At 45.1% G+C, this 20,924-nt stretch overlaps 1 protein-coding gene and 1 long non-coding RNA gene across 5 annotated transcripts in view; one reads left to right on the forward strand and one right to left on the reverse strand.

Annotated features, from left to right (window-relative positions):
• Nucleotides 1–15,853, reverse strand: part of LOC135914242 (solute carrier family 22 member 7-like) — a 39,111-nt gene extending 23,258 nt beyond the window's left edge. For 2 of the 3 annotated variants that reach the window (XM_065447017.2, XM_070532027.1), the window contains exons 1-2: nt 12,585–13,205; nt 10,170–10,273 (exon numbers count right to left, since the gene is read on the reverse strand). In XM_065447017.2, coding sequence (XP_065303089.2) covers nt 10,170–10,273; nt 12,585–13,007 — 527 coding nt within the window. In that variant the 5' untranslated portion in view covers nt 13,008–13,205. Of the gene's footprint in view, nt 1–10,169; nt 10,274–12,584; nt 13,206–15,765 lie in introns of those variants that run through there. The other variant, XM_065447025.2, reaches the window with a different exon arrangement.
• The window catches only part of LOC135914277 (uncharacterized), a 241,449-nt gene that overhangs the window by 50,220 nt on the left and 170,305 nt on the right, over nt 1–20,924 (forward strand). The gene's annotated exons all lie outside the window — the stretch shown is intronic.

Genomic DNA, 20,924 nt, shown 5'->3' on the forward strand with positions numbered 1-20,924 from the left:
ACCACGGAACTTAATTGCTCTTCCAATCGTGCAGGGTTGCAAGGAAGGTCCCCAATAATGCGAACTTATTAACCAGTGACGCTAACCTGCCTATCTATCCTTTTTTTCTTCTCCTCCACGTCCTCGTATAGCCAGCGGTTGAGCACGTGTACGAGTATTACGAGGCATCTCTAAAGTGGCACCGTCAACAATTATGCTGAACGAAGTGCGTCCCAATACTATACGAATGTGCTTTTTGATTCGACAGCCTCGTTCAGCGAGCTCCCCGCCACAGTATAGTACAGCACTGCTCCTCAAACGGCACAAACATCAAGATCACACAGTGGCAGCACATTGTAAACTCCGCCAGAAGTGAACGCAAGCAAAGAACGAAAACGGCGAATGCGAGATCGATGGCGTCGCCTATATCCGCAGCTCGGTTAGCCTCCGTTATGCTGATGATAATGATTATGACAGCCCGCGTTAGTTTTAAGCTTTACTTGCGAGATAGCCGTCATTCTTCTCCTACACAGGGTTGGCGCAGATATTCGCTAAAGTGCCTTTTCTGAACAGGATGACGCAAAGAACCACTCCGGCACAATTTCGCGGAATTGGCAGCAGCTGTTCCACCATCCATCTTTTAACTGACGAGAAAAGAGATAACTTCACCCCAAAAGGACGAGTTTAATATATAGCACTTTTTTTATAGACGTGTCATTAACTTTACAGTTGAGTAGCCCAACCAGGAGAGCAACTCCATCGAAACGCTTAGCTTCGAGCGTCAGGCCTGTGTACCAAAAAAGAATGACGCATTGGATCTGGAGCCACGAATGTGCCCACGACACAAACTCCTTTCGCAGGTGCGAGTGCCTTTGTGTGGGCGTCTGATAAATGGCATGTCCTACATAACAATGCACACACACTAAAAGCAGGGATCTCTCGGCGCTCTACGGGCATGATGCTGCCTTACTCTGTACGTCCGCGCAAGGCCATTTCGTTTTGCCATTCCCACTGTATTTTTTCAAGTGTTTTCATCTTTCTGACTTCCAATAAATTATGTTTTCCAAGGGCGGTGGCTTACGTATATATGATTTTGTTAACGTTTTAGGGATTAATTGTTCAAATGCACACAGCATGCCAACGTGAAATAATGGTGCTCCGACAAAACTTCTGCATGCACAATCCGCCACCAACGTCATCGAATCGCTTATTTTAGTTTTTGCAAATGGTAGAAAAATACCAATTTATTCGCATTATATCATGGCATTTTCTAGAGTCACTTATGTCGTGTAGGAAACTAACAACGACGGGATTTAGAGGTTGATGGTGTTTTGAATGAGGAACCCTTGCAGAGGTGTCTCGTGACGGATGGCCGTTTTTGTGGCCGCATGGTCTCCCATTCTCAAAGGTCATGGGGTCGACTTCTTCCTGTGATCATTAATTATTCGTGAAAGTCATCTGATCGATTTCTCCCTGCAAAATACAGTGTTCCTGCAGGAATAAGCTTTTTCAAAGATTTTTCGATGGGTTTTTCGTGTCTTTTCCTTCCATGTTGTTGCCGGTTGTCTGTTCAATGCGTAGGTTGTCAATACCGGTTGTCTGTTCAATGTGTGTTCAATGCGTGTTCAAGTTCAGTTCGACATTAATGCTTTAGCATTCATAACTAATAAGAAATACTTAGAAATCCTCGGAATTTTTTCAGAATTTCTTATCTTTTTTCGGCAACCATTTAGTTAATGTTTATCGAAAGGTAGTCATATAGCAGTAATTATTACTAGGAGAACTTGTTTGCAATGAGGCTTTAATGCTGTTGAGAGGCTGGTTGACAAGGAAATTTATTCACCCGTAGGCACGCCTACAACTGTGGTATGAACTAAAAGTACAATATAAGGCACATCACATGTAATACATCATATTTGATGTAAACAAAACAGATTAACAAATGAAATAATAAATGTTGCCTTCTTCACACTGGCTTTGCCACACAACAACAACAACAACAACAACAACAACAACAACAACAACAACAACAACAACAACAATACTCATTACCGCATCCACGCAAAAGCATTGTTGTCAGCCTCGAATTTACGAAATGTACCCGGGGCACACGCAGATACAGTCTGAACTCAGGTAACAGAACTGACCATTATTCTGGCTGTAGAAAGACTTTGCCTCGGGAGACGGTTATGTACCGCGTAGACCAGCGGCGAAGAAGCTCGGAGTTTGAACAACTTTTCTTCAAGATGACCCCATACTATCACTCGTAGTTTTCGCATTCTGGGGTACACTGCTCTATTTGACTGCCGAGATCGTTCTGCGATGTTGCGGAAGCACCACAAAACGTAGCTAGCGCTGTAGTAGACGGGACTCGCAAACCGATCTCGGCGCTGTGGTGGCCGTATGATGGATATTCCGAACATTCTTGCAACTAGCTTCCAAAAGGTGCGTGCTACAACGCAGTCCTTTACTACATGCGCGTTGGTCTCTGTTCGTGCGCAATATATGCATTTATCGTTCGCTGCCATATGCCAGCGTTCAAGCCTGTCTCTTGTAGGTAGAACGCCCCACTGATGTTGCCAATGAAAATCTTTCACTTGAGAGGGCAAATCAGGTGAAAGCACGGCTGTCCATGTTTGTGTAATAGCTGTCTGTGGAGGTACAGCTGTCTGACACAACATTTCACAAAGCCTGGAAACTGGTGTCACACGCCACTTTGTAATTCTTAGTTGTACAAGCTGGCTTTGCAAGCGCGCAGCCGCCGCATACTGTGGTGCTGGCGTTACCGCTGTCGGATGCAAGTTGCCTATACTCTGCGGCATAAGTGTTCGACGGTAATGACCCAGCCAATAAAGGAGCAGTGGCCTACCAGGGTACTTATCCTCATCAAGTAGATCACATGTACTCTTATTGCACAACAGCCTACCGAATGTAACTATGCACGGCAAGCTCCATCCTCCGCTGGATTTTGGCAGACGCAAAAATTGCTGCGCTACGTATTGCGACTTGTTTAGCCAGAACCATGAGAAAATAAGTGAGTTTATTACTCGTACTGTTGGTGACGGCGGGAGAGCTACCCTTGCAGCAAACCACAGTTTACTGCACAATACGTTCTTAATGAAGAAAGCTCTTTCTGCCAGCGGCAGTGGCGACACAGTCACTGCTTCCGACTGTTCTTTAATGGAGCTGACAATGTCTCGCCACGTGTGAGGTGAAACACCACTTGTACAAAATTTGATACCTAGTATTTGTATATGCTCGGTCTGTTTAATGTCCCCTGGTAGCGTTATTTCGCCGCGACCTAAATTTAATGCTTCACATTTTCTCATATTTATTTTGTCCCCTGACATTGAAGCATGCTGATTATAAACACGAAATACCTCTACAAGACTGTCCCCATCCCGTAAAAACAAAGTGATGTCATCCGCATATGCTGATACTTTTATGCACCCGGTTCCCGGCATAGGAAGGCCTCTTACGAGCGGGCTCTCGCTAAACCGCCTTAACAACGGGTCAATTGCAAGCACAAGCAATATGGGTGACAAAGGACAACCCTGCCGCACTCCCCTTGTCACATCAAATCTAGGTGTTAAAATGCTTTTAAGCAGTAGCTCAGCTGTTGTTCGCGAATACAACATCCGCAGGATGTCTACAAACTCTTCAGGGAAGTTATAGCATCGTAAAACTTCAAATTGGTGTTCTAAGCAGTCGAACGCTTTGGCTTGGTCCAAGCTTACTAATACTCCTGAAGCTTCACGCGCTGTTGTGTATATGCAGTTTTATTGCCCTAGCAATTACGCAATTCTAAGGCCACAGGGGAAAGAACCACAATAACGCAGGCCCTGAGCGTGGCGCAGATTCGTCACTGAACTAATCAAACTCCTCAACGTAAAATACGCCAGAGAAGTCGTAAAGTACGACCCAAAAACAACCTATAGACATGATGGCGTCGGAGTTTAATTCGAATATAGCAGAAAACATAATTCTGTTACACAGAAACTCAAACGCAAACCCCTTTTCCGAACGGTGCGGCCCACTCGGTTTTTCGCAACAGCACCATCGCGCTCGCCGTCGCGCAACCGCAAGAAAAGCTGCGGTGGCCGGGAAGTGTGACAAGCAGTCAGAAAACTTTGAAATCTATCGCGTTCCACTCTTAAAGGCGAAGCTTAAGCGTCCTCCAAATTTTGGGGGGTCGGTGTTGTTGCCGCCGTCGGCATAGGCGTTAATGTGGTGGTTGGTATTGACGCTTCTGTATGATAGGTAGATGTTATATTACGGAAACGCCAACGTTGCTCCGACCGAATTTTATGGTCTTGACTGATTTATTCATGAGAATTCGGGCTATTGCAGCGCTCAAAGAAGAGTAATAAAAGTATGTCATCGCAACGTATGCCGGCTATCTTAAATAATAAAAAATGCAAAATAATACTAGCTCCCACAATCTGAAACTGATGGAATTTCACGGGTAACGGCACCAGTGATTTTTAGGATCTAATTTTTTACTTGGCGGAGACTAATGCGGCGGCTGTTTCTCACCGGTCTCTTTATCGTTCAGCGTCGAGTTGCGACGCCTGAAACACCACCGGTGGCGCTCATAACACTAGCGTTCTCGGATGCCTGGCAGCTGGCGGCGCGCTGTTCCTTCCGCACCGTAGGAGTTGCCTTGCGCGCCGCTTAGCGCAAGAAGAACGGCAACGCATGATAGAGAAGTGCACATGACAGGCGCTGAACTAACAATTGACTGGTTTGTCAGCGCCTGTCCTGTGTACTTCTCTGTCTTGTGTTGCAGTTGCTTTTGCGCTGCTCTTTCTAAGATGATAAATCGACTAGCCCTGTTTTACACTCTATTGCTTAGCGGCAGCACGTCGCAACCAAGTATAGCTACCACACAGCAAAATTTTAAACAGCATGCCACAACACGAAGAGGCACAGCACAGAGCGCTGACTAACAACGAAACTGCTTATTTACAAGCGTGACATATAAACGCATGAATCTTACACAAACACGAATGGGAAAAGAAAGGACAGATCGTCAATTTTTTTTGTGTCCACGTGCCTGTCCAACTGTCAAACTGTTTTCGGTTCTTATTGTGACAGGAGGCGCACTGGGTAGCCCGAGGTCTAATCAACCGGGAGATGTGCCCCTCAGACTCGGATCCCATGGATGAGGCACCGACGACATACCACTAAATAACAAACTATTACAAGCAAAAAAGGCGAATCTACCCACCTACAAACGCAAGCCTCACGCGAGCGCAAGCCTCGATCCTGCGTCGAATCCAAACTAAATCGTTCCCCAGCCCACATTGGCTAGCCATAATTACCAACGGGCAATGGAACCCAATATGTCAAAATTGCACCAATCAAACATTGGCTACCCAAAATCACATTCTTTGAGGGTGCGAGGGCTTACCCCCTCCCAGGTCACTCCTGCCAGCTCCCTCACAACAGACGTGGGAAGAACTGCTCAGAACTCCGGATTAAAAAGTACAAAAAGCCCTCGTTGCCTGCGCCGAAAGGGTCGCTCTTCGTGAGGGGCCATTCTAGGACTCGGGCCTGCCAGATCATAACTGAGCAGAGTCTCAATAAAGTTGTTACCACCACCACCATTGTGACAGCAATGCGGACACTTCAGCACACTCATTACCACCGTCGTCGTCGGCGTCGGTGGTGATCGTGGCCGTGCGGCATACGCTGTGCGTGCGAGTGAAAGCGCGCAAGGGTGAGCCGATGATGTTGGCTCGATCTCGCGCGTTCGAGGGAGGAAGGCGGGGTGGAAACGTGCCGTCTTCCTGGCGTGCAAGGCACCTGGTAGATGGCGTTCTACTCCGGCGGCTCATATATAAAAAAAGTTATTTTTCCTCTTTTGTAACATCAACAGTATTGCTGTCGCGCCCAGCGCGAGCAGGACCCCGTCAAAAGGTTAATCACCTCTTTTTGTCCTGACCCGCCGGCAATGCCTTGTATTGTTCGAAAAATCAATAGTAACAGTAAATACGAATCTCACGAAACAGACAGGATGGCTCTGCTTTCAATGTACCGCCACAGCTGTCCCTGCTGTTTATTACTGACCGATGAAGTTTGATGATAAAGTCAAAAGCATGGGATTTATTTTAGATCGCTTTGGCGCAGGAGTGCATTAATAATGTTTCGGTTCATGCGGTGTATTTCTGTCTGCTGAACCACGGACGATAATCGCAGAAACCGGGTAGGATCCTAGACGAACAAGCCTTGCAACAGCAGGCTATGGCTCCTCTATCACCGGATATATATAGAAAACAAAAGGTTGATCAAGACGTTTTTACTGTTATCGCTTAGCTGTGCAGATGGGTACCCAGTGATACGCTATCATTCGATGATACCTAGAGTTATGGAGGCGAAAGAAAAATCAATTTCAATATTTAGTTGTTTCTCTTTTTTTTTGCTATTGGTTCGCCAGCATCTTGAGAATTCTGTATATTGTGTTCTAAACTTGTGCGTTGAAGGCCATTTGGTGATTACAGTGACCCATTAATATGTTCATATGATCCAGCTGTGCGCACGTGCAGAGTGACTGCATTGGTCCCAGCCCTCAGTGTAGGTGTTCACCTATGAACACGTAGACTGGTGCACCGGAGGGGGGAGGGTGATTGGGGGGCGTTCTACTCCGGCAGGGGCTGCTTATGGCGGGCCCTATCTTGAAAGCGATCTGCGATGGGAACAGAGTCTAGGTGCGCTGCGCCGAGGGCTGATAGCTTCGTGTGCGCTGTGTTCTTGCCGCTAAGCTTGCGTTGAAGCGAGAGGCAGCACGAAGGTCACTTCGCTCGCTGCCGCTGCTGCGCTTCCTCACGCCAGCGTTTTGACAGCGAGTGTCCGTGGTCATCGAGTTGGATGTGTTTATGTTTGACTGTGTGCGCATGACACCATGCTTCTTAATCCAGTTAGTAAATGAATGTTTACACGATTATATGGCCGATAAAACTGCTATCCTTACTTCGCACAACTGTCTAATAGTTTGCTATCGCAATCGATGTTTCGCCTTTCAGGCGAAACAGACTTTATTTTTGCTTTCGTCACGTCTTTATATGCCACTTATGTGAATAAAGCATTTGGGTGTTAGTCAGTGCTTTCTCCTGTGCCTTTTTTCGTCATCCTATGTCACGCTGTTCAACTTTCTGTGGTTTGACAAGATGTACCAAACAGCCCAAATGAACACGTTGTTCAATTGCGACAACGTCCGACGAGCTCGAGCACGACGATAAACTTTGCTATAGCTGACAATGTCTCGCGCTTTGGCCGAAACTGCGCAATTATTTACTGACGACGCATTATTTTCTGCTTAAAATTGATCCTCTGTTCCTGACAGTTTGCTGTCTTTTTTGCACTGGTCAGTACAGGCGTTGAACCTTATTATTCCGAAAAATATTTCTGTCGTGAGTATATGCGTCTGGATTTAGTTATTTGAATAGATATTCGATACCTACTATTCGTATTTCATTCGTACTTGAAAAAATTAAGCGGAACCACCCTGAACGGGCACTACGAGGGCGAAACAGAAAGTATTTGTCCTTATTTTTATAAGCCAAAATAAGGCACAGACAGGTAATTACAAATGTACGTACTATTCTACATATATTACAATATTTTTCCTCGTAGTCCCCGCACCGGTTCAGACATTTGTCCCATCGCAGCACCAAATTTCAGATGCCCCTGTGCCATATTGTCATCAGTCAGCGAAACACGCGGCCACCCCGAACGCTCATTGTCATGCAAGTCTTACGACCTTTTGAGAAATCGCAACACCACCACCTCACACTTCTCAATGCAAGACACCTTTCCCCCACACGTGGGCTGCATTTCCCTGCGGATTTCGATGGGCTTTCGTCCCTTGCTCCATAGAAAATGAATCACACTTCGTTGCTCGTACGCCGTGGACGTGCGAAGCACAACCGCCACCTCCAACAACTGACAGCAGCGCCGTGCCGCGGAGCTACGCGAAGATAAAGCCGGGCCGGTCCAAGAAAGCTCCACCGCTGAGAATGGGTATGCTGACTTCGCATTTACAGCCGTAATTTGGCTAAAAGAAATAGAGGCAACAACTTTCCGATTCGCCCTCGTACATAAATGCCCCAGAAGTACGAGCAGAGAGATGCATATATTTACGTGGCCGAACATATACATTCCGCACCACGCCGATCGCCATTTAATGCTACGCATATCTTCGACAGTTCACGTTCAGGGTGCTTCGGCTTAATTTGTCTGCGCGATGCCCGGCGAGACATAACCAACGCGTTAATGCCGTCATAGGCAGCGGAGGAGGAATGGCTGCGAGTGCATGTGTAATTAGCGGCGCATCCTCTCGATTTGGGTCCCCTTTAGTCACCTTCCATTCTTACTAGTCGTGTGCTTGCCATGGCAGCCCATACAGCTTGCTACTCCCCTTTCAGCATAGGCCTAGAATTTGCGATCAAGGTTGAACGTATCATTTCTGCGTGTGACGTATGGGGAACGGCGAAAGCAGACGAGCTCGTACAATGCTTTGCACCTGCGCGCGCCTTTTGTTATCGCGGACAATGGGTCGTTTGTCACTCCACTCCGGATGGCAGCTATCAACCGCGCACACAGTGCGCTTAAAATGCGTATTCTCGCCCTGTATTGGGGAGTTTTCGACCGAAATGCTATGTACCGCTACGCATTTAAAGTTGACATTGTCCCACGTCTACTTTTCAGTAAAGTAAAACAGAAATTTCTAGTATTGACTGAACGGGAACGGAGAAACACCGAGCTCAGCAGTCAGTCGTATAAAATCAAGTTGCTACATGGCTACGCACCATAGGAGCAAAAAATCCGAAGATCCACATTAAGCGTAACATTGAGTGACTTCCTTCGCGATTCAAGATACATCTGAAGACAACCGAGCACCGAAAGAAATTATGCTACTTCCGACGACACTGCGAACAAGTTTGTGTTCTTTGCCCCGTCGCCCTTAGTCCTTCAATAACTAACAGACCGCTATAGTCGATGACAACTTAAGAATACAGTCGCAAATAAACCGCTGTCCATCTCAAGGAAAATCTCTATAGATACGCCAGCCAATGCTATTCGCCACTTCTGTGACGTCACGAGATAGCCCGACTTATTTGAATATACCGGCATGCAATTGGAAGCGGCTTTTAAGCACGGAGGTAATACAAAGAAGAGGTGCCGTTGCGGTTTTGTTGGCGGAGGTTGTGCTGAATTCTTATGGTTGTCACGAATCCAAAATTTTACTGAGAACAACGCTGCGGAAAGGGATAAATCCGGTTGTAAAGAAAATCACCTGCTACGGTCAAGTACTATGGTTGAAAACAATGCGTCAGGAAATGTGCGTTCAAGCCCCTAGCGAATACATTATCGAAAGCAGCAAAAATTTCCAGGCTCACTTTAGCCTTAGGCCTTGCGGAATCGAATATTGTATACTTTACGTAAAGGATAGTTTTCAAATAGAAGTAAGTCAAAACAAGTGACCGTCAACCATGCAGCATTGCTATTCGCACCTTTCGTGCGAATAACACTAATATTCTTACTTCGTTTTGTTCTAACAGCAGAAACCCGGTAGCCGACAATTAAGAAACGTGCAGTTTTCAGCATTCATCGTAATGCATTATTGATTAGTATTGGTATTTTCTATTGGCAGATATTAGGCAATCCGTAGCAAGTGAGCGAATACTTCACGGAAAGTGACTTTCATATTCGTCGTGTGACAAGCTTATTTCAAAAAGACGTATTCAGCTCATTCGTTTTTTACTAACATTTGCATCGCCATGCAAACTAACCCTAAAGATATGATCAGGAATTATTTGAGCATCAGCACAATGGGATGTGCTTTCTTTCTTTTCCACTCTTCTTTGCATGTTGCTTGTTTTAGGTGACTGATCTACCAGGACTCTTTCCTCGATTTATCGAAGCCCCGCTGATGTTACAGCAAATTTAGCTTCTCGCTTGACTGCATTCGTGCATGGAAAATATGGCGGTGGGCTATTAATAACCCTACAGAACACATGTCGTGAAATATAAAATATGAAATGAAATTCATAAATGCAGCTATTCACGGATGTCAGTCAGCCTCACGTGCAAAAGAAAAACTACAACTGCGCAAGATAGGAGGCTGCGAAAACTGCCTCACTTCCCGAATATGTGTCAAGGCAAACACCTGTGAATGTCGTTCATACCTATCAGCCAGAAATCCGGAGACAAAGTAGCTCGTCATTGATCCCGCCCAGAAAACTGTATGAACGGTGTACGTTCTCCAGCTCTCGGCACATACCCAGCCATGCTGCAAAAAGAAAGACAAATAAACGTTATAGAGAAGACGCTGTGCTGCGCAAGGCTAGAACTGCAAACAGTAAAACAGTACTTGTGAAATGGCACCGCCAAATCCTGTGTGCCTTTTCTTGCAGCTTAACCCTCCATGTCTGGCAGATAGTGTGTTATGCGTCACATTGAATACTAAAGCTAGATTAAGTTAATTCGCAGCGGTTCACAACAACGCGCCTCCCTTAATAAAAGTGCCTCTTCACCACATAAACCCCTGTATTTGACATTATAGACACAGCCGCGCACTATTCATTTCGGCTGGTGTAGTAGTTAGACATACCGAGCTTCATTCAAGTGAAGCTGCTTTCAGAGGCCCTGCTTATCGAACTGCTTACTACACGGCAAACGAGGCCGAGATGCTCTCCTCATTAAGGCCATTGAGGAGAACATGTCAGATGATCACAGAAGGCAACGCTAAAAACGTCATGGCCATTAAAGAATAATGAATGAAATCTCTCAAATTACCATTTCACTACAAAAATTGTACATGCCATGCAGCGTATTTCGGCAAAATGAACGTTGTTGCCAAGGTATGAGGCAGAATTATAGAGGCAGACGTAACTGCCACTGCAAAAACTGAATTGTGCAGTAATGGGCTGTGGTTACTCATTCATGGCGAACGAGGCCATTAGGCACTCTTTACGAACGCCGTTCAAAACAATATACTATACCTGTAATAGATACAGAAGCAACGACATACAGCAACGACCTAAGCAACGACATAATCTACCAATATTGATGCACGTCACGCTGTTGCCGTTGTGGCATCGGGTATATTAACCGACAGGTTTATTATCTACTGGCAAGCATCAAAAAGGTGAACTCATATCTACTTCAACTGCTCCTCAAGAAACTAGCGAGAGCCGTCGCATGTAGTCGGAGATAGAATGAATAAATGAATATGTAATAACCGTAAAATAATAACAAGGCAGCCCAAAATATGCGACGTAGAGCAGATTGTCAAGAAATGCACGCGAGCGTTCCGTCTGTCTTGAAACCCACAATAGATGTCCCTCACAGAGGTCGCAAACAGAAATATTTTCATAATATATTTTCAAGGTATGAAATGATAATGACAAGAAAAGTTATTGCTTCGTAAGCAAATGACCAAAACGAATGCAGTGGCGCTCCAGAGGATTTGTGCTTCAACAGGGCATGGTTGACACTCAAACCGTTACCTCAATAGCATATCGACTAATGTACATGGTCATCGTGGCAAATGTCGAAGCTTATTGTTTCTTTTCAAGTTTGTTAAAACAAGAATGCCCTCAACGAGGAGACTGCAGGAAATCATTGTGTGTTCGAGCATAGGTATCAGCTCTGGTCCGGTAAAATTTGTCCCGTGACGACTGAAACCGTTCATCGGCTGTGATTACAAGCAAAATCAACTGCTACCTGTCAGGCACAGTTGAAAAAAAGAAATTGGCGAAAACATTGAGCCACCATGAACGTCCTAACGACCTACACTATACAGGGTTGACCTGCACGGGCATGGACCAGACGATTTGCGCTCACGTGACCTTAGCTTCCAGGCGTAATAATCTTGTGGTCGCTCTTAAAACTATTGCTATTAGATTACATTTCATACTCAAATTATGTCCTTTAGATTAGCAATTGTTTTTAATCAAAAAATTTTTATTTGCGTTAAATATTTTTTTTAGACTTTGTGAGCCTCCAGATCGGAAAGATTGGGTATAGACCGATTCGGGGGGGGGGGGGGGGATGCTAAGAGTTTGTGCCTAGAAAGCCCAACTTTAAGAAAAGCAGTCAGTCTATGGCATTGCCGCGTGACGGCGCCTTGTGTTCCAGGCAGGGAGATCAAAGCTATTGCTTACAACGGCACATGCTGTAGAAAAGACACGAACGGTGTAGCCGACCTATCTACCTCGATTTACCTGCTGCAACCCATATACAAGAGACCACAAACACAATGCTCCGATTTTGTCATGCAGGTAAGGTGTTTGTATCAGGCGAGATGTCCTTTAAAAATGCTCTGTCCGCTATCCGGGTCGCGCAAGAGTATAGATGGCCTAGCAGAGATGCAGGGCACGTCACCTTTATTTCCATTCGGGCTATTACTACACTTTTGCAGTTATCCAACTTTGAAAATTGTGAAAAAAGATGCAGTGTGAGATTTAAAAAGAAAGGTGGAGCACACACATTTTTTCGTGCAGTGTGTCTGTAATAAGAACCCACTTGAAAAGCGATTTTGTTCTCAACTGACTTCGGGTCTGAATAGGACATGCGTATCACTGCAACTACTCACGCACCTCCATCGCAACCGATGTGAAGAACTCGTCTGGGTTGAACTTCCATCCAGTTGGGCACGTATGGGCACTGCCATCAGTGGTGGTAACATTTGCACCGTCGCCGGACAGGCTCACAAGCTGACACCGTTGCTGCGGCAGCACCGTGATGTCGGCAAAGTCTTCGAGCGAAGTGCCGTTCACGAAGCACCACTGGCTAGTTGGCGCGATGAGTAAAAAAACGTGAAAGAAGTAGGCCATTGCGGCATTTCCCGTGGCTATCACCAGAGCCAGTGTCATGACGGTCTTGTTGAAAAGGCCGAAGCCACCCACTTCCTCGAGCACCTTCTCGAACTCCATAGACTGAGTTGCGTCCCCGGCTGGAGGCGTCCCTTCTTGAGGCGCTTGTGACGATCGTCCGCTTCTCGTGACGGAAGAAATAGACATGACGAAGCGGGCTTATCTGCAAAGTTAGAATTAGAGTCGTCGCAGCTCATCTAGGCTGGAACGTTGCACAATGTCAGCGCGATGCATTTGAACGGCACACAGTGAACACAATGCGGCACACAATGCATGTCCGATTGGAACTCTAAATTCGGCTCGCTCCGCTCCGCCGCCGAAGCTGTGGCGCAGCCCTCGGCGCAAATGTGGAAAAGAGCTTCAGCTGAAGTCTGGCGTGCTTAAATGCGCGGACCAAATGCCTCTCAACCGTTCCTTTCATCCCCACAGAGGTGCGTGGCGAAATAAAAAAAACTAGTTTCCCTGCTGCGACGCGCACATGTTTCGTAGCAAGCACTGTTGTATCAGCTGTGCAGGACTTGTGCTGGCAGTTTTCACTAAAGGCACAGTTGCTAACAGCACTTTGCTTTTGACGTTACCGCCATGTTCGACGCACGCCGGAAGCGGCTGCAGGAAATACTGCTTTTTTATCGGTGAACCATTTTGAAAGGAAATTGTCCAGAGACAATAATCTCTTCTTTACAAAGCTGGCTGTTAATCAGTACATTATGCCAAACTGTACACATAAAAAAAGCGCTAAGTGAGGCAGTGGACGGGAAAATCGCTCTTTCAAATATATTTGGGACTTATACTGCGGAGAAACACGACAGCCGAGAAATAAGGCTTCTTAATTATGCATACGAAGGTCCATCTTCGCTTGTACAATTCAGTGTACAATGCACAATTTATTACGCTGCACCAACTTTGTGGGTGCGCTTTCTTCTTTAATTTCGCTGAATTTCGCTGAGGGCACTGTGGAAGCGTTATAAAATCTTATCTTGATAATCGCTATCAATATGCTGAAATAAACAATAGCCGCTCAAATTTGAAATATATCACCAGAGGCGTTCCTCAGGGTAGTATTCTTGGCTCGTTCCGGTTTATTGCATATTTAAATGACTTAGTAAATATCTATAAAGATGTGAAATACGTAATGTACGCAGACGATGACAGTATATTTTTTTCATCACCTGACTCTAGTAGCCCTTGAGAATAAAGCTAACACTGCTCTGAAAATTCTTCATGTATGGTCAAACAAAACTGTCTACAAAACAACATAAACAAAACAAAAGCAATATATTCTAGGCCCAAATCTAAGCAAATAAACAGTTACATCACCATGTTTATGGACGATGTAAACATAGAAATTTTAGATAGTTTTAAAATACTTGGAGTTATTTTCACACAAAATATGCTTTGGGACCTGCACATAGAATCAATATTGGGCAAAGTATCTGGTGTAGTTGGCATGATGGTTCGGCTGAGACCTCTTTTACCTTACAGAATGAAGGTTCTTGTTTATAACACCCCTATCTTTTTCTACACTTTATACTATCTGCTCGTGTGGAGTACCACATCACGTACGAATCTCGAAAAGATACATATACTTCAAAAAAAAATTTTTGCGAGTACTATTTAACCTGCCTTACAATGCCCACACATCAGACTTGTTTCCGAAAGAAAAATATAATACCCGTGTTTAACCTTTATAATTACAAGTCAAGTCAAGCTTTCAAACGGGACGTAAAAGAGAACTTAAATTTTCTTCATGAGTTATCTAATCTCACCAGGAACACACATTGTTACATCACAAGGTGTACGGAACAGTGGAAGGTAGCCACTACGTGTGCCAATTATTCTACACAAAAGATATCATACACACTGCCAACACTTTTAAATTTGTTTCTGAAATCAAGTCTTGATATTTATATAACTGATGTACGAGCTTTACGTGAACATTTTGTCACTCAATCTTTCTTAAATAATTAAAGAGCGTTTATCAGGTAATTTGTGTTTTAGCGTTTATTTTTTTGCATATTTCACATGTAGTCAATTCTTATGTATATATATTTCCTGTTCAATCACTGTTTGCCTTGTAAAGGAGGCTGCGGGCTCTACTCAAGTCGCTTGCCTCTAAAGCGACTTTTACCCGCAGTCTCCTCCATCACTGATGGAAATAAGAAAGAATTATTATTATTATTATTATTATTATTATTATTATTATTATTATTATTATTATTATTATTATTATTATTAAGGTTATCCTCGCGCGGAAACATTTTGAGGAAAGATGGCTTCATTTTTTTAATAATTTTTGCAGGTAATGAAATTTCTTTTACAATAAGAACGACAATATACTAGACGAAGCTAGACGTTGCGTCCATTTATACCTTAATGAAAACTCCCTCGTCCCTGCATGAATTTAACAGGGACACCGACCGCCTCCAGGTTCCTCGCTTTCACGTCATTTTCAGTCATCTCAATCCTTCGCCACTGCTTAAGTTCTCTTGTCTGCTATTTCAGCAATGCAATAAATATTTCCCAGATAGGGTTGCGTTTTCCTCCCTTGTCTTACTATAACTCTCTCAGGGTAAGACCTCGTTCCCTTTGAACGCATTGGCTCTTTCGAAACCCCTTACCTCGCTAACACATAATTACAATTCGGTGCCTTCCAGGATGAAAGAGTGTGAGCACGTTCTCATTACTGCATAGGAATAGCACTGAGGATATGAGAAATGAAAGCACCAGGCTTATTATGATATCAATATAAAGGGAATGATAGGTTCCTTCCTTCCTTATACCTAGCTCTATATTCTTGATGATCAATCGTTTTACCTCCAGCTGGGCGATCAATCAATCCCGCAAAATGTCGAAGTTCGCAGAATTAGCCCGGACGTCAGTCAAGGCTCCGCAAAAGGGCACTTACATTCAAACGTCGTCTCTTCGGTTCGGGTTCTCGGAACAGAATACTTTGCCAGCCTCTATTTCCAAGATGAAACGTGGTAATTAAATAAATTAATAAATAAGTTGAAGTCGGACAAACGTCCGCGAAAGAGTTCCAACACAACGGACACTAGACTTCGCTATGGCACGGCCATATCGCTTGCTGCTCTGGTCCCCCAGTCTCTCCACGTATTGCTGCCATCGCTGCAACGTGAGTACTTCACTGCGCATGCGCGATGGTTCGCCGATTTTTGAATGAGCGGTCGACCGCACTCTTAGCTGCGTCGCGATCGAGCGGGGAAAGCCATCGGCACGTGCAGTCAATCATGTGTTTACGTACTATCGCATATCCCGACACCTCCCACTCCACGAAAAAGAAGCTCTTCGACGCGGCCTTCATCCGTTGAATCGGTGAAGGCAACGGCCGTCGGCCCGTACCCATTAGGCTTTCGCTTCACTCGTGTATTCCTCCGTTGACTCCTCTCCTGTCAGAAATGACTAGTTCGGCTCCGCTTGGCTATTCCCAACTCGCGAACATAGCTTCCTCCAAAGCCGCTCACTTGGGTTTTCGAGCCCTCGGATAGGGCTTCACCGGAACGCACTTGTGCAACCCTTGTATAGACGTTGTCGGTCGTCTACCCCGTTTTCTCTCACGTGTGGCTATAGCGCGACCGCATCTCGAGGCGTTACGCACACTTCCAATGTGGTGTTCAGGCTGTGCTTTCTGCCGGATTGCAAACCGACGACGTTAAACTTGTTCTCCGTGTTGACGTCTGAGATGATGCCCTTCAAGGCGTAGTTGGCGGTTGCTGTGTCGAATCCGTGCAAGCGAGGTGCAACAGCGGCACACCTTTTCCTGGACGTGTATCCTGGAGCACGGACTGTTGTGTGCTTGCCGTTATCACCTGCTCGGACTTCGTGAGAGCGTGTGCATACATTTTTTGAGGGGTGAATTCTAGGTATTTGTCACCATAAGACTCGACACTGTATTTATTTACGCTGTCACAGAGGTCCTCAAAAGCTTGATTCATCAATAACTGGGCAGCTGCTTCTCGCTTCAGGAAAGAAAAGTAGGGGGAATGGTGCTGTAAACAAGGGCCACATAAAAAAGCAAGGCCATAGGATAAATTTTTCATTTCCATGTCTTATTGTTTTCTCCTTTGACACACACTCTGCTATTTATTTCTTCTTTAGCTGCGACTGCACATGCTGTATACGTTTAGCTCTCACAAACATTTACACTGCCACGGCCGCTAGGTAAAAAAATAAAATAAAGGGGTGCGGCCTGTCGCGTGCATCGAAAACGCTGTCTTCCGCTGTGGCGCCACCAGCCGGGTCTGTTTGTCTGCGATCGGCGCAGACTAACATGTCTGGAAATGTGCTCGCAACCCCGATGCCCGACGCATCTTGCCCCTCGCAACTAGTGCTGTTTGGCCCAGCCAAGCGGCCGAGAATGCAATTACGGCTGTGTCACGTTCGCTCCTATTGCAGCACGCCCGACGCGGCAGGCCGCACTTTTTTTTCTTTTTTTTTTAAGTACTGTGGCCGTGACACTACGCTGTGCTTGCACTTGCCTCATTTCATTGACCCTATAGTAAAGGACGTCAGCATGTACAGTGTTCTTTTTCTTTTTTTTTTAGTTTGAACACTCTGACAAAGAAAAAGAAAGCTCATGAAGGTAACTCGAATCACGTCATTACCGATTGATTATGTGCCCAGGCAGACATCATTTGCAAGAAAAACGAAATCAGCCAATTCACTTATTAAGCTAATTATAATAATCAACTACTCAGTCATAAACTTTACGACACATGTCTATATTGGAAACTAGAAGACTGTCGTCATAAAGGTCTAGTTTCCTGCTTCAACATTTCAGAACGGTCACGTAAGTCAAAAGTCTCGGCCTCAAATTATTTGTTGAATTTTCCTGATTACACATGCTGCACTGTGAAGCGCGCCTCACCGTGTAACCATGCTTCGACGTTGCAGAGCGGTGTAAAAGAAAGAAAAAAAGAAACTGCCGTCGCACTTCCCTCTTCTCACGATCGTCTTCCAATTGGCGGTCTGCGACATTCTCGATTGGATGCATAGTCGCTTTAGCAGCAAGGACCAGAAACACCGGTTCATAGCCCCGCATTGCCCAGCTTCATTTTACGCCGCTCTCCTAGCTACGTCAAAGGAGGGTTGCACCGCGAGCTGCGCTTCGCAGTGCTGCGTGGGTGCTCAGGTAAATTCAACACATAATCTGAGGCTAATAATTACGGCTTAAATTACCGTTTTGAAATATTGAAGCACGAAGCTAGACCTTTGTAAGGATCTGGGATAATCCGATAACAAAGACGACAAAGATGGAGAAGAAGAGGAGAACGAAGATATGGAGTACTGTAATGGCCGATGACTAGTATAATTAAAGTATTGAAGACTTTTACCATGCGTGGAAACTTTGTATTTGGCGTAGCCGATAGGATCTAAATCTGGGTGACCTCCCACGTCGCAAGACCTCGTAACGCGCTCTGCTTTGAAAGGTGAGAAATTCGTTGGTGGCGCCGGAACAACTGACTACACCAGGCCTACTCAAAACCATCCCCAACAAAGCGAATGCACCGCTTAGAGACGTCAGCGACAGAGGTACCGTGAATATTGACGTAGAACTGGCAGAACTTGAGTCTCGAGGAACCAGATCGGAAATAAGTGTATCGCTCAAGGCGATGCAAATCAGAATGAACTGCCGCATCTTGAAGGCATAGTAAATGCGAAGGCAGGACTAATCCAAGCGCAAATGCAGCGCATGGAACAACAACAAGCAATTTTCAGTACACTTGCCGCTGGTGCGATACGCCTAGAGACAGTGAAGCCGGAAATGTTTGACAGTGGCACAGCTGGTGCCGCTCTCCGGCTGGAATTTTCGCAGTACGCGTGTAAGCGGAATAACTCGTTAAGCGACTCCTATCGGATACTTAACATGCGGCTATACCTATATGTGGCAACGATATAAAGTGGCATGATCTGCGCATCACAGGATATGTGAAAAAAAAACATGGGAAACGGGGGAATAAAGCTTATTCAGGCATTTCAATCGAGCCTAGTCCACTTGTGGGACAAAGCAATTTTTTACAAGCAGAGGGACAGCAATTTGCTGGACTATTTGAGAAGAGGCGTCTACTGCGATTGTCGGATCCCACGCTTCCAGGTTCCTGTGTCGTGTCACTACACGGGATGACAAAAGATTGCCAGAGACAAGTCCAGGTTAAGGCACCGTCCACTTCCGAGGAGCTGCTCTACTGCTCAAAGTGTGCGTCGTTCGAATCCTGGCCTCAACATCCGTCAATACGCGAAGTGCAACACAAACCGAAAAGGGGATGGACGCAGAACAGAAGAGATGGTTACTCTGCCAACATGAGTTGTCACATCCCTAGTGAAGGGAAATTCGCTAAGAATGTGTTCGGAAAATCCCCAGACGTCAGGACATCTGAGGGGCAGGAGACAATATTCCTTGTAAAATTCAACGTTTTGTTTGTCCCAGTTATGTGAATAATATCAAATTTCCCACAGTCATCAATATAAGGTCTCGGTCAGTCTGATTAATGAGAAAAGAGTTGACAAAGACGAAACCTTTTCCAGAAGAGCTGTGAAAGTTCAAGATTACGACGGGAACTGTCGAGAGCTAGCAAAATGGGCGGATGCAAAAGTGGAATTCAGAGATCTAGAGCTCACCGTGAGGAACTTTGTCATGTCAGGAGTGGAGTTTGATTTTCTTTTATCCCGGCCTGGCAAAAATATTCAAGATGAACATTCTTTGGAACGACATCATCACCACTGAGAATTCCAGCCTCATTCAGTTACAAGATAGGACAGTCAAAAACTCTGAGGAGGTTTCGTTGAAATTTTCGGAACTTTTGCGTGTCGGCATCTATCCTTCCGCGACAACTGCAATCGAAGTGCCTTTCGAACTTCGATACAAAAGTGTTGTAAGAAAGAAAGGCCATGGGTTAAGCCATGAAACGAAAGAATGGCTTAAACAGGAGCTACAAGGAATGTTGTATTCCGGTATCATCAGACCTTCGACCTCTCCGTTTGCCTCACCCATTACCATAGTACCAAAAGAAGACGAGTCCTATCACTTGTGTACAAATTACTGACTTATCAATCGACAAACAAACTTGTTCTCTTTCCCGATGCCACGAATAGACGAAATAATTTATGAGAACGGTAGCTATCAGTAGTTTTCCAGGATAGACCTATGTAAAGTGTGTTGGCAAGTACCACTCAAAGAGGAAACCAAGATGCTCATTACGTTTATTACGCCTTTCGACATCTGCAAATATAACCGGCTGCATTTGGCCTGAAAAACTCAGGCGCATGGTTCCGGAAAATGATGAACTCTCTGCTCAAAGAATTTATTGGTAAATTTTGTAGTGTGTATGTCGACGACATACTCGTATATTCAAAAACTGGAGATGACCGTATTATACATCTATCAGTGGTTCTAGGTGCATTAAGCAGGGACAGCTTAAGATCAATCTCAGAAAGAAGGAATTCTTCTGCCAGAGGATTGTTTTTCTAGGCAGAATATTCGATGGGAAGACGAAAGAAGAAAGTGTTCAGCTTAAGAAGAGTTTTCCCGAGCCCCTCGATCTGCAGTCTCTTCTTAAGCCTTGCTGGACATTTCGGGGCCTTCATAAGGGATTATGCATCAAAGACAAAATATCTCGCAACCCTTACCCGAAATTAGGCCCCATTAATGTGGTTTGAAAACTGTGAGCGGTGTTATGGAGAACTTGTCGAAATTATTTCTTCAGGCCCTGTCCTGACACTCCCAGACTTTGACCTGCCTTTTAAACTGTGCACTGACGCCTCTCATTATGGCACGGGAGCCATTTTTGTCAAATACATGTTAACAAGCGTGTTGCGAAACAACTACAAGTGGCAGGATATTTTTCTTACACATTTACCAAGGCCCAAATAAACTATGCTACGGCAGAACAAAGAAGCATTGACCGTAGTCATGGCCTTCAAATATTTTAGAAGCTATCTGGAAGGAAGAAGCTTCAAATTGTTTACGCCTAATGAAGCCCTGACTCACATCTTGCAACTGACCCAGACAAAAGATAGAGTAACAAGACGGGTGAGTGAAATTCAAGA

Source organism: Dermacentor albipictus, chromosome 1, assembly GCF_038994185.2.
Source record: "Dermacentor albipictus isolate Rhodes 1998 colony chromosome 1, USDA_Dalb.pri_finalv2, whole genome shotgun sequence".
Lineage (NCBI taxonomy): Eukaryota > Metazoa > Arthropoda > Arachnida > Ixodida > Ixodidae > Dermacentor > Dermacentor albipictus.